Source organism: Echinops telfairi, unplaced genomic scaffold (genome assembly GCF_000313985.2).
Source record: "Echinops telfairi isolate 266 unplaced genomic scaffold, ASM31398v2 ScPeMD7_18;HRSCAF=68, whole genome shotgun sequence".
NCBI lineage: Eukaryota > Metazoa > Chordata > Mammalia > Afrosoricida > Tenrecidae > Echinops > Echinops telfairi.
Genome location: NW_022103915.1, coordinates 6,073,044 through 6,086,292, shown reverse-complemented (window position 1 = coordinate 6,086,292; position 13,249 = coordinate 6,073,044). Strand labels below are relative to the sequence as shown.

At 58.0% G+C, this 13,249-nt stretch overlaps 1 protein-coding gene across 7 annotated transcripts in view; it reads right to left on the bottom strand.

Moving 5' to 3' along the window:
* The window catches only part of LOC123521431, a 33,582-nt gene that overhangs the window by 11,953 nt on the left and 8,380 nt on the right, over nucleotides 1–13,249 (bottom strand). For 2 of the 7 annotated variants that reach the window (XR_006679880.1, XM_045287986.1), the window contains 3 exons: nucleotides 11,609–11,712; nucleotides 11,253–11,383; nucleotides 2,413–2,492 (listed from right to left, as the gene is read on the bottom strand). Coding sequence is in view for 6 of the 7 variants with exons in the window: in XM_045287986.1 (XP_045143921.1) it covers nucleotides 2,413–2,492; nucleotides 11,253–11,383; nucleotides 11,609–11,712 (315 nt within the window). In the remaining variant the exon portion in view is untranslated. Of the gene's footprint in view, nucleotides 1–1,789; nucleotides 2,099–2,412; nucleotides 2,493–11,252; nucleotides 11,384–11,608; nucleotides 11,720–13,249 lie in introns of those variants that run through there. The other 5 variants (XM_045287983.1, XM_045287982.1, XM_045287984.1 and 2 more) reach the window with 5 other exon arrangements.

Here is a 13,249-nt window from a genome sequence, read left to right as displayed (position 1 = left end):
CTCTCGGGCATTTTTTGACTCTGCAACTAATTGCCATGGGCTGATCCAATGGATCCCACGGATAAACAGTTACGCTTGGTAGGTGAGCCATCAGCTCGTGCACAGATCTAGCCTGTTGAAACCCAAACCCACTGCCATCCAGTCCACGCCGCCTCCCACCAACAGTAGATCTCTATGGGAGCAGACAGAGTCCTCTTTCTCCCGCCTGCACCGATTGGGTGAGTGGTCCCCTTTGCACTAAGGAGCCCTGGGGGTCTGGCAGGCTGTCCCCTGCGCTGCGAGTCAGCAGGTCAGAGGTCCGGCCTACCAGCCACTGCATGGAAGAGAGACAAGGCCGGCTGCTCCCATGAAGATGTCAAGTCTCGGGAACCCAAACAAGCAGCTCTTTACTGTCCGGCTGGGTCCCCAGGAGTCGAGATAGACTCAGTGGCCACCGGGTGGGCTCTCTTTTTGATGCTCACCTCTCTGCTTACAGCCTCTAGGGCACCTCCTGATTGACTTCTATGTACTGGGCAGGTTCTCTCCCACTTCCTGAGTTTCTAGGTGGATTCTCTCTCTCTCTCTCTATAGATAGATAGATAGATACAGATATAGATATAGATATATAGATATCTTTAACTCTCTGCACCAAATGCCTTGAAACCCCTCCTGCGGCCCCCTGCTCTGAGCTTCCCCATTTCCATGTCTCACTCATCCACTCATCCATCCATCCATCCATCCTCTCTCCCCCCTCCCTCTCTAGGCCTTCCTCCTTCTATGTTGGTATTTACTTCAGGTGAGACTTCGAGCACCCAGAGTTGAACTTGGACTGCAGGCCACCCTCCCCCTGCAGGTCCTGGGCCTTCTCTCTGCACTCTCTCCCTCCCGCTAATCTCCTTTCCTCTCCCTGGAGCATCTGTTTAGCTGAATCCCAGTTTCTGGCTTGGAATGACTGACACCCCAACTCCTTCCTCCCTATGGATCTGCTTGTCTCCTCACACTGTCTTCCTTCTTTCCGTTTTTCGGTCCCTTGTTTTCCATGTTCCTTCTCTTCGATCACTTATGCCCTCCCTCCGGCATCTTTCCACTTCCGTGGGCCCCTCTCGCTCGTTTATTTCGCTCTTTGTCCTCTTACTGGCAAACCCCAATGGCACCCACCCACCGTGGCCCATCCCGGCTGCCTCCTGGTCCATGTGTGGCCCTCTCTCACTCTGAACAACTTGGGAGCTTGTGGACTTATTTTTAAGTGACCTCTGGGGAGAGTCAACTGCACCCATGCCCATCTCCCGTTCACTGGACCTCCTTATCTTCGTCCTGCACTGTCCCCTCTGGCCACCTTGCCCACGTCCCTGGCTGTTTATCTGAGTCCTTATCGCTCCTGCTCTCATGCATTCATTCATTCACCCACCCGTCCGTTCACGGACATGGACAGCGTGTCCAACACCAGGACACTGGCTCCCCGACAGGAAGACAAGACATTCACAATAGCTGAGCTCCAATGTGTGCACAGTCCACAGTCCAGAACACGTACAAATGGCAGATGCAGAGCGGAGGCAAGTCAACAGGAGAGTGGCCACATCATCCTGGGGCTCGAGTCCTGAGCGAACCAGGGTCCCATCTGAGACCAGAGTCTAGATTCCCTAAGCCCCGCCCCCTTCCACCTTTCCACTCTGCCCACCCCGCCCTACCCCCGCCCGGGCCCCCTGTGAATGGCCATCCCCATGAGAAACCTGTTTCAAGACCCTCAGATACATAGACACACACACAATGTACACGATCCCGAACTGGGTGGGAAATGAAAGACGTAGAGTTCTGTTTAAATACATGGCTTTGTCTGCAACAATGTAACAATATTGCGGCCTTTCAAGACCAACACAAAGGGAGCGACCCATAACCATCGCTGAGTGTCTCAGTCCCACACAATAAAGAACTTGAAGCGGTTTCTCCGGAAACTTTGAAGACAAAAAAAATCTGCCCATTATGTTTTCCAGACATTTCAAGGGGCGGGTGAGCGGAGGTCACTGACGCTCAGGAGCCTGTCTGAGAGGCCGGTTCCTTCTCTCCGGGGCCCTTGAAGACCTCCCCCAGGCTCGCAAGGGTGCCTCCATCCCAGCCTGCCCTGCGGCACAAGAGCCAAGGGAGACTCAGTAATGAAAGGGGCATTCATTTGGAGGCATAAGAAAAGCAGGAGCACTCGTTGGGGAGGGTACTTGAAGAGGCCTATGGAATTCTCCACCACACAGAGGGTCCAGGGGCACACAGGCCAACGCGGCGTGGCTGTACAGACCCAGCTGTCCCAAGAGCTGACCTATAGCCATTGCTCAACCCCGCTTCCCATGAGAGCCCCCCGACACACACCGTGTGCTCTGCGGAGCAGCCCCTCACCCTCAGAGAACAGTCACGGACATGAACCCCAACCCTTGAGCAACTTACGGTTCTTCAAGCCGGAGGGCGTTGGGGGTCAAAGGTCCTGAGGTCCCATCCCATGGAGGAGTCCAAGACGGCGACTTCGGCTGGAAGAAGAGGACCCTGAGTCCCTGACACCGCACCCTGGCCAGGCCGACGATGGGGGGGCTGGCGGGGCTGGTGGGGGGAGTATGGGGTGGCCTGAAGCTGGGACTCCCTCATTCACAACAAATGTGGATTCATTGAAGCCACACATTTTGTTTCTCTGCCCTCGTTCACAGGGTGCCCACCCACCCAGGCCCCCCGTGCCCAGGCCAAGAGCAGAAAGCAGAGCCATGACCCAGAACTCCTACCCAGCAGCCTCTGGGCATGTACCTTAGTGTGTGGTAGAACCCAAGCGAGTAGAGCCCTGTATGAGGAAGAACCAGGCTGGAGACCCAAGAGGGACAAAGGGCCACCTCAAGGACATGGAGGGCCAGTGGGGACCACAGGGTGGAGCTGGACCGGGAAAGACTGGACAAGAGGGTGGCAGGTGGATCACCAGGGCTGTGGGCCACTTCTCAGGGTGGTAGGGTATCGATGGGCAGTTTGCCAGTAGCACAGCCCCCTTGGCACCCATGCATGATGGCATCTGGGGTGCTGGGGCAGACATCCTTCCCCCAACTCTCTTTTGGTGGGCACCTCAAGAAGCATGACCAGACACACCCAGCACCTCCCGGCACGAGCTGCTTGGTAGTTTCCAACTGCAGACCTTGAGGATCACAGCCCAGCACAGAACCACTATGCCACCAAGGCTCCCCCAGTGTGCAAAACAGAAGAAATGGATTCTAGTGGCGAGGCCCAGGAGCAGCCGGGAGGTGGTCTGCATTGGCTGAGATGGGAGATGCGCAGAGGGACCAGCACTTGGATCAGGACAGGGAGGGGCCCGGGGCTCTTTTCCAACCTCCTCCTTGGGTGGAACAAGGGAACGTGTGGAGTGTGGACGACAGGGTGGGGGAGACAGTGTGGTGGGGACTAGGGTCTGCTTAAGACACAGAATCCCAGATCCCTGGAAGCACCTGGGACTGGCTGCTCTGACCAAAGGCGGCCATCCAGGTACCCACAGGGCTCCGTGGACCCCAAGGTTTCTCCAGCCCGCCGCCTGCCATGATTCAAGCTGCTGAGCATCCCCAGTGCCCGCCCGCCCCCACCCCCCCTGAAGGGTCTGCTTCCTTCTCTGACCCTGAGCCCCCTAACTCCTAACCCTGCATTCCCAAGAAGTAGTGGTCTAAGGAGCCAGCCTCGGTTCCCAAAGGCTCCAGGACCCCATTCTGCACTGGTGACCACGGGGCCTAAAGTGCACCGAGGACTGCACACTGGACACACAGCAGGACCAGAGGCACCACCCAGGGCCTGGTGGCACAGATGTTGCCCCACTTTGCTTTGTTTGTTCGTTTCTGCCACCAGGCCCCCAGGAGCCCACCGAGCTCCTGATGGCCCTTCATGAACCCTGCTCACAGACCCCAGGCGGGCCCCTGCCCAGCTCTGGCCTACTGGCAGAGCAGCCCCGTGGCATCTGTGATGCCAGCCCTCGCCTCGAGACCACAGAGGCTGCGCAAGCATGTACTACCCCAACTGCTGCCTGAGTTCCTGAGACTGGAGTGCCCCACACCGTGGGCCTCACTAGGACACAAATGGTCTTTTCTGAAGGTAAACAGGCCATGGCTCGGGGGCCTGCCCCGGGTACAAATAACTTAAGGTGGTTAGAACTGAGGAAGCGGCAGGGACACGATTTTGATGGCAATGTCGCATTTCTGGAAATAGAATCTATAGTTGATACTTAGCCGTAATGAGCCTGGCCTGGGAGCTTGTGTTGCCTACCTGTTGAGCGGAGACCACCCTCCCACAATCTCCCCTCCAAATGCAAGCTCTTTGCAAAGTTAATTTCCCGTACCTTTGTGAAGGCCGGGGCCTGGCCATTAGGGGCCATTTATGAAAATGGGAGCGGTAATTGGAACATCTTTTGAAACCCGTTCTGCTCCCCCTAACCCCCTCCCTCTCACAGGGGCCCATCAGCCCTCTAATTTCACTGAGTGGGTTCTGGGGGATGTTTACATATGCCTCTTCCTGGAATTTCACCTCTTTGCTTCAGGAGTGGGCAATTAGAGGGAATTAGGGCCTATTTGGTATGTTTACCGTTAATGGACGGAGTGAGTGGAGGCAGCAGCGCTGGGAAAGGCAGCGGCTGGTCTAATTGAAGCTGGCAATTTCGCAGGTACTGTAGCAACCAAGGTCACAAAACAAAAGCAGCAGCCCACCGGGTATGGACCTCGCAGAGGACTCTGGGAGCTACCGGTCACTGCAGCACTGGGAGTCAGGGGACACACAGGACCCACAACCTGGACACTTTCCCACAAGTTAGCCCCCTGATGGCTCTGGCAGAGAACTGGAGGCCCGGTGGTCACCGGGGTGTCCTGGGGAGAAGGGGAGCTTCCAGAGGAGCTGTGGAGCACAGCCATGCCCTCCAGCCCGCTCTGCAGCCACAAAGGGGTCGAGGCCCTGGCCAGCAGTGGCCGGCTCACAAAGCACAGTCCCTGCGCCACAGCCTGACAACCTGCTTCAGTCCGGAGCCCTCACCTGCACTAGGCCCTGTGTCCCTGAAAACAGGAGGAGGGTTATGCTTGTCAGGTACCAGCAAGTCGTCCCATAGCGACTGTATGCACAACAGAACAAAACACAGGCCCATCACGCGTGTTCCTGGGCCTGAGCCCAGGGCTGCAGCCACCATGACCGGCCATCTCATCGAGGGAAGGCCTTCCTCTTTTTCACTGAAGGATGGAACCCTGCTAACGGTCACGGTCACAGGTCCCTGAGAGAGACCCTGGTCCTGTCCACCAGGACCACTGATGCCCTGGTCTCTGGGACAGAGCTACCAGTGGTGGCCAGGTCAGCAGCTCTGAAGACATCACCAAGTCACTCTCTAGCCACCAATGGCCACCAAAGTGGCAGAGAGAGCAGACAGGCAAGGCTCCAACCAGGTGTCTGTGCTCCTGCTCCGCCCATTTCCCAGGTGGGGAAACTGAGGCGCTGAGGCCTAGGTCATCACACCCATAGTCGAGGCTGCCGAGGGGCTTAAGTCAAGGCTGCATAAGCCCCAACCAGGGCTACTGCCTGGCCTTCTCTCCAGAGGACCCACAGAAAGCACCTGACTCTGAGTAAGTGGTCCCTGGGGACCACCGACTCCCCCTCTAAGTGGAGGGGATTCACTTTAGCAGCACTACCATCGCTCGCTGACAGGGTGCTGCTGCACTCACATGTGGGGAAACTGAGGCCTGGAACCCGACACGGACAAAGCAAGATTCCCAGCCAGACTGGGCACTGCAGCTCTTTTTCTGGGGACAGGGGCTTTGTCCCCGGCTCTTCTGGAGTGATGGGAGCCCTCAGGGAGATTTGGGGTCCTAGGGGTGCAAACTACTTCCCCTCCAGCCCAAAGGGACCACTTGTGAGGACTCCCTCATTTGCCTGATGACTCTGGGGACCCAGCTGATCTCTTCCCTGACCTCCACCAAGACCAAGTTGCAGCATGAGGACTTCTGATGCCCCCAGCCCCCACTGTCCTAAGCTAGGGAAGGGGTGGGGGAGACTGCCTCCCACCCCCTACCCACAGGACAGCCCAGAGGGTGCTCAGCCTCTGGCCACCCGTTCTGTCTACTGTGCTGTCTCTCAGGCCTCAGGCTCCGCTTGATCAGGGTTAGTTTACAGCTGCAGCCCCTGGAGGCTCCTGCCGGACAGTGGCCATCCTTGAGGTCTTGCTCTCAGGAGGGAGGGGGGCAGAGAAGCGGGTCATTATATCTGACCCCCTGTGCTCCCAATGCACAAGGACCAGGGGGGAGCCCGTTGCCCCCCCACCCCCACTCGAGGGAACACACACATGCACTCTATTCCAGGGGAAGGCAATTGAGTGTCCCTTCCTTTCATGCAAAGAAAGGCCACCTTCCATTGAGAAAGCGCATTCATCAAACCTGGGAAACAGGGCTCTCCCAATTATCCCCAGGTGGCTCTGCACCGTGGGGGTGGGGGCTCCCCCACATTCCTTTCTGTCTCTGCCTTTGTTTCCATCTCAAACAGGACTGGGTCCTCCTGGGCTCAGAGTCTCCTCCTTAAGCCCCTGCCAAAGACCCTATTCACTGGGCAAAGAACAGCTAAGCAAGAGGTGGGGGGCGGCTTCCTTTCTCCCCACTCTCGGATGGGGAGTTAAGCACACTCCATCTGGAGTTTTGTTGTTTTGTTTTTTTTTCCTTAAGCCCAAAGGACTTGGAGGGCAATTAGGACAGCCTTGCCTACCCCGCCACCATGCTTGCTCCCTAATTAACTGCTCTCTCATCCAACCTCCCTTTGCCTGGGGCCCTACACAGCCTCAGGGACCCAGCACCTGCCCGTGCCCAAGGCCAGTCCTCATGGATGGCCAACGGCACAAAGAGAATCGGGGCCCATGTGTCTGGGGACCTTCTCCTTGCACCCCATGGTGCCTCAAGAGTCCAACACAAGGCATCATGGGTGTGCAAAAGGAGAATGACCTATGGAAGCTGACCTTGGGTCCTCACTACTGAAAACCTTAGAAGGCACCACGAGTCCCAGGATGCTGGGAGCCTCTGAGGCTGGTGTCTGGGCACCAACAAGCGGCTAACCCACGTGGGTGCAGCACACTGGGCTTGTGAGCATGTCCTGTCCTGCTGCAGCAACCAGAGGGGTAGACATGGGAAGGGCTCTGGCTCTCCCAAAAAGCAGGGGTAGGGGGAGCACACTATGAGACGTGGGGTGAGCAGGGCTCTCCCAGCTTCATCCCTGGCTCCAAACACTGGCTCGGTCCACGCCAAGCAAAGGTGCCCCATCCCTCACATCTCCCCCTAAGGGTGGTGCCAAGTGACCTTCAGCCGGCCTCAACTGGGCTGAGCCCCTGGCCTGTCTGGGACAAGAGTCACCATGATGGCCTTCTCTCTCCCACTCACACTTTGGGACCCCAGGGGCTCGGAACATCCCCGTCTGGGGAGCTACTGTCTCCCAGAACTATTTGCTCAGCGCAGGGATGGGAGATCAAGCTATCAGCATCCTTGTCACTACCGTGAAAGAGAGGGCAGGATCCAGGAGGACAGAACCAGGAGCTAATGCCGGGACTTCCTCACAGCTCGGGTGCGATCCCTCCTCGGACTTGGCTGAGAACACTCACCTCAGTGCTCACTCGTTCACCACTGTTAGTGGTGTGTTAGTCCTTGTGGATGTTCGTGTGCCCGCCCCTCCTGGGCCAAGCCCCCTACCCCCTCAAGGAAAAACTCATCAGCAGGCTTCTTAAAGGTAGGATTGTGTTTGCTTGATTTTTGTCTGTCTGCCTGTCTGTCTGTTTTCTTTCTGGAAGCCACACTGCTCATAAAAAACACATGTCGGCAACCGCTTGTAAATGAGTCAACAGGAAACACATGTGCCCACTGTACTGCATTCACGCCAGGCTGAGACATTTCTTTGGGGCAATGGACTCAGAGCTTGAAGCAGACTCAGGATGTATGAGATCGGGGGGGCCCTGGGTGCCGTGAGCAGCCCCATCAGACAGGGTGCAGGTGAGAGGACACCTTGTCCTTCCCTAGAACACATGGTGTCCCCCAAACCTCCACCCAGTAGGACGTTGGTGGGAGAGGAGGGGCCCTCGGCTTTGGAACAAGACCACTTCCCTAATATCTTTGTCTACCTAGGAACTTACAACCCCAGGGGTTCCCCCGGGGAACAGGAGTGCTAATGCACCATGACAGATGGACAGGGAAGTCCATGGGGTCCTCTTGGCCTTGCTGCCTGGCAGGCAGGGGGTGGGGGTAGAGTCAGGGTGCTTCTCACTACTCAGAGATGGTACCAAAAGGAATCTAAAGAAGAATCCCAGTCAAAAGGGGGGGGGTGGTAAATGCAGAAGCAAATCTTGGATTCTCATTGAATCCAGAGTTTCTGAATCTGCAGAGGGTGGATGAACCCCTAAAACTATTGCCTGAGATCACCTCTAACCAAAACTAGCCCCAGAAGTCTTCTTCTTACAGGCAAGCAATAGTTCAACTGGTCAAAAAGGTCTGCCTGCAGCACGGGACAGCTTTTAAAGACTACCCACTCACTCATCCCCTGCTATGGAGTCAAGGCCGATGCCACGGGCCCTGTAGGGACAGGACAGAACTACCCCTGGACTATTTACAGGAGCAGAAAGCCCGGTCTTCCTCCTACAGTGGCTGGGGGTTTGAACTGCGGACCTTGCAGATCGCAGCCCAATGCATCTCCACACCACCACCAGGGTTCCCAAGAACAGCCGGGGATCCGTCTACAACCATCCACAGGGGATCCAAGTGGTGGACACTCACACTCGGCTCACACTCATGTTCTCTCCTTACGGGACAGAACAGAACTAGCCCTGGGAGTCTCCAAGACTTTGAATCTTTACACGCTTTTAAGAGCTAAGACAGCCCCCTCTTCCTCCCATGGAGCGGCGGGTGGGCTCACGGCACTGGCCTTGTGGTTTATAGTTCAATACATAACCCACGATCACCAGGCTGACGGTCCCCGGGAACTTGGAGACCCTCAGTGCATGTTAATGCGAGAGGAAGAGCTAGGGAAGGCGTTGAGAATGGCTGCCCGGCCGCAGGGCTGTGCCAGTGGCTCTGACTATACTTGTAAGTACAGTCTGCTGCTGAGTGGGTACATGTGTGCCCGCGGACACGCTCAGAATGCAGTGCTTGTGCCCACCAACGCTTCCCGGCAGCCTTTCTCCCCTTTCTGAGATGATGGTCTACAAAGCGGACGGACCATGTGGTTTCAGCTTCTCTCATGGAGGGTTTGACGTAGTTTTAGGGGCATCCCTGCCTAAAAACCACAAGTGTGTGTTTGCAGGAGACTTCCCATCCACGAGGGTCCCTAAATCAGAACTCTGTCCAGAGCCTTTTGATCCTTCCCGCTGTGTGCTATGGGGGAGAGGCTCCCTCCAGAGGAGGGAGGAGGTGGGGGCGATGGTTGGTTGGTACGAAGAGTTAAAGCGCTGGGCTGTTCACCCAAGAGGCTGGTGGTTCAAGACCACGCAGGGGTACCTCAGAAGAAATGCCTGGCAAACTCCCTCCTACAAACCAGGCTGTGAACAGCCCCACGGAGCGCAGGTGTGCTCCGACACTCACTGGATGGACTCTTGGCTGGCACTGCCCCTTTGGTCTCACCTTCCTCTTCATTGTGCCCACCCCAGTTGAACCTTCCCTCGTGTCTCGAGAGCTCCCCAGGGAAAGATATAAAAATCTATGGCTCAGAGAGATGCTTTTTTCAGAAGCGCAGAGCCGCCCACCCAGAGTCCAGCCCCCCTGACTGCGCAGTGCTCCCGCCTGCCCCCTCTCGCGGTCTGTGTTTGCAGGTGGCTCAGCAAATGCCAGCTTCGGGTAAATGTCACAGGACCATATCTTCCCAGCACAGCGTCCCCCCCACACACCCTTTCCGGAGCTGGCCCTGGGTACATACTCCCCACTGCCTGCCCGCCCGACTGCCGCTCTCCAGAGAGTGAGGGTGACCTGGGTTGCAGGAACAGATCTGGTGGATAAATTCACCTACCACCCTTTTCTGGGGAGAAGAGGGGCTCATGGGGAGCTGATGGAGGGGCAGCACCCCAGGGTGGTGGGTGCCCCCATCACCTGGGTGGATACACTGAGGGTCTGAGCATTGAGGCCCTGCTCTCCCGCAGAAGCCCCAAGGAGCATCAAGGTGGAGGTTGGACCTACTAGAGGCCCCACAGCTGTCTGCAGAGTTGAGTTAGCTTCACCTTCTTCCTAGAGGCCCTTATCTCCCACCTGGCCACCCCTCTACACACCCTGCACCTACTGCTTCACCCAGCTTCCCTGGGAGGAAGTTCTAAAACTCACCCACTGCCACCCAACTCAAGCCAGGCTCCCGGGAGCCCAGAAAGGGGGTGCCCCAACTGGACTTCCTCACCCCATCTTGCTGCAGTCCAGGTACAGGTGGGCCCAGAGGGCCCATGGCACCACATGGACACCCCAGGACACCCCAATTTGACCCACTAGTCCTCAAGCACAGCCTGGATTGGGGTGCCTCCAACAGCACCCCAAAGCCCATAACTACCCTGCATTTGCATCCTGACTCAATGAACCCAATAGACAAACACCAGGTCCCAGACGGGCTCCTGTGGCTGCCCCTCCCGGCCCCCCACTTCTCGCAACAAACTCCCAAACCCTCATCTCCATCCAAAACTAGGGCTGAGGAAAGAAGGGCCACCAGGTGCCCCCTCCCATGTGCTGAAAGGTCACTGTCAAAGGCCAGGGGGGAGGGACCGGGGTTCTCCCCAGGAGGGACCGGGGTTCTCCCCAGGAGGGGCGCTGCTCTATTTCCAGGGGGCTGGGGGCTGCGGGCTGGGGCAGGTGTTGTGACTGCAGAGCAGGCAGACAGACAGATCCAAACCCATTCCCAGCTTGGTTCGTTTCGGCCCTGCTGATGACCTATGTGCAAACCTCTAGCCAAAGGGGTAGAGGTTCAAGTCTACCCAGCGGCACCTTGGAAGAAAGGTATGATGGCCAATTTCTAAAGCAATGTCAGTCCTTGAGCGGCCTGTGCGGTACAGTGCTATGTGGTCACCCAGTGTCCGGGCGTCGGAGCCGGTGCTCCTCACTTACCTGCCCTCAGCACACACCAGGTGGTCAGGGTCTCCACTCCAGGCAGCTTTGGGCCCACCGCCTGCTGGTGTTGCTGTAGAAGGAACCCCAAGCCCCTGGCTAGAAGCCCCCTCCCCCAGCCTAGGAGTGTCTGCCTTCCTGACCTGGAGAGGGGTGAGGGGGGCCTAGCAAAATGACGGTGACGCAGAGACACTCACTCACCCGGAGCAGGAAGGGTCCGTGCGTGGGGTGCGACAGGGCAGCGTAGTGGCTGAGGGAGCTCCTGGGTCTCTTCCATCGGTTCTTCAGCCGGCCTGCCGGGTCACCGCCTGTGTGCCCAGAACAAGGCCAGCCTTGGGGAGGGTCAAAGAGTTAGAAGTGCTGGCAGGCAAGCAACCAGGGTATGTGTATGTGTGTCTCAATCTCTCTCTCTCTCTTTCTTTCACACACACACACACACACACACACACACACACACACACACACACACACACACACACACTAGACCTCTCTCACACACACACACACACACACACACACACACACACACACACACACACACGGTAGACCGGTCTCACCTGCTGTAGGTTGCGAGGTGACAAAGACAGACAGGAAAAGAACACGTGGCCCCGCTGGGGCAAACCAGCACAGGGTCACTGGCAAGGTGCCGTCCCAAGGGTCTCTGGTTGCAGAGGGACAGGATGAGGAGATGGAGATGCCAGCAGGGACTTTGCCCTGGGCACTGAGAAACCGAGGGAAGATGGGACGAGCCCCTCCCACCCACCACCCCCTCTGCAGGCTGGAGTGGGTTCTGGGGCTGGGGCGAGGGGGCGTGCTGGGACTTGCTGGCAGGTGGGAAGTATGCACGGCAGCAGGTAGGGTGAGGCCCCCACGAGTGGGGGCTGTTGGGCGCAGGGCTGGGAGCTCAGGGGACCCAGCACACAAGAGGGAGGAGGGAGAGCATCCAGCAGCCAGGGCACTGCAGGGGATACTAGTTATAAGCAGAGCACCTGGAGGGGTTCATCTGGCCACCAGGCAGGGCAGAGCAGCAGGCAGCAGGGAGAGGGGAGCCAAGCCACTCCCTGGAGAGTCCTAGCCCTGGTATTTTGTAGTGGTCCCAGGACTGGGGGGCGAAGGGCACTGGATTCAGGCCCTGTGAGGAGGGAGTCGGGGAGATGGAGGGGGACAGGTCCAGAATGTGGACCCACCTCAAGAGGGAGACCTGTGTCCCAACTATCAGGGGTGCCCCGGTCTGTGCTCCCACGTCTATCCCAGTCTCTAAGCCAGAGGACGGTCCAGCACAGCCATCAAATATGGGGCAGGGGGAGGGAGAGGCAGCCAATCAGGCAAAAGCAGCCCTGGGAAGGGGCAGGTGAGTTCTCTGGGTTAGAACGGAAGGTCAGTGGCCAAATGGCCAGAGACAGGAGATCAGGCGGCCCTTCGGGCCCCATGCACCTGCTATCTGGATTCCCAACAGGAGCGACCCCCCTGCTCTTCAGGGGGACTCAGAGGCCATCAGGGGTGTGCTACCGTGAGGGTGCCCAGCCAGCGTCCGGCGACTGGGCATGCTCGATGAGGATCCACTGTTGGCCGACGGGATGGACCAGCGAGTGAATGGGGGGCGCGGCCAGTGGAGCGCTGCCTGCTACGCCGGGACCTCCAGGAGCCCACCTCCCCCCACTGCTGGCGCTCAGCTCCCCACTTCTCGGCCGGGTCCCCTTATTGACTCGCTCGTCCAAACAGCCGTCCCACATACTCTCACGAGCCCCTTTTGTGCCAGGTCTAAAGCTGGGACACCCAGAAAGGGAGCGGGGACAGCCTAGAGCACCCCAGGAGGGTCCCAGCCAGGTCTGGGAAGAGACACCGAGAGAACTGTGTGGGGAGGTGGGGCGGAGAGAGAGATGGCCTGGGAGGGTAGTAAGGAGAGTGGGAGAGGCAGAGGGGTGGGGCGGGGATAGAGAAGCAAGAGTGGCCGGGGAGAGGTAGAAAGGCCCGGGGACAGAAAGAGCAACAGGGAGAGGAAGCAGACAGAGCAGGCGCAGTGAAGAATGATGGCCAGAGCTCTCCTGACCCCCCTGGAACCTTTTTGTCTGGTTTCAACCCATCTCCCCACTGTCTCCTGACCCCCCCGGGAAGACCTCCACAGCTCTTCTAGGAGCAGGGTCCCACGGACACCTCAACTGGGACCTATGCCCGTGGGACGCACGAGGCCCCACCTC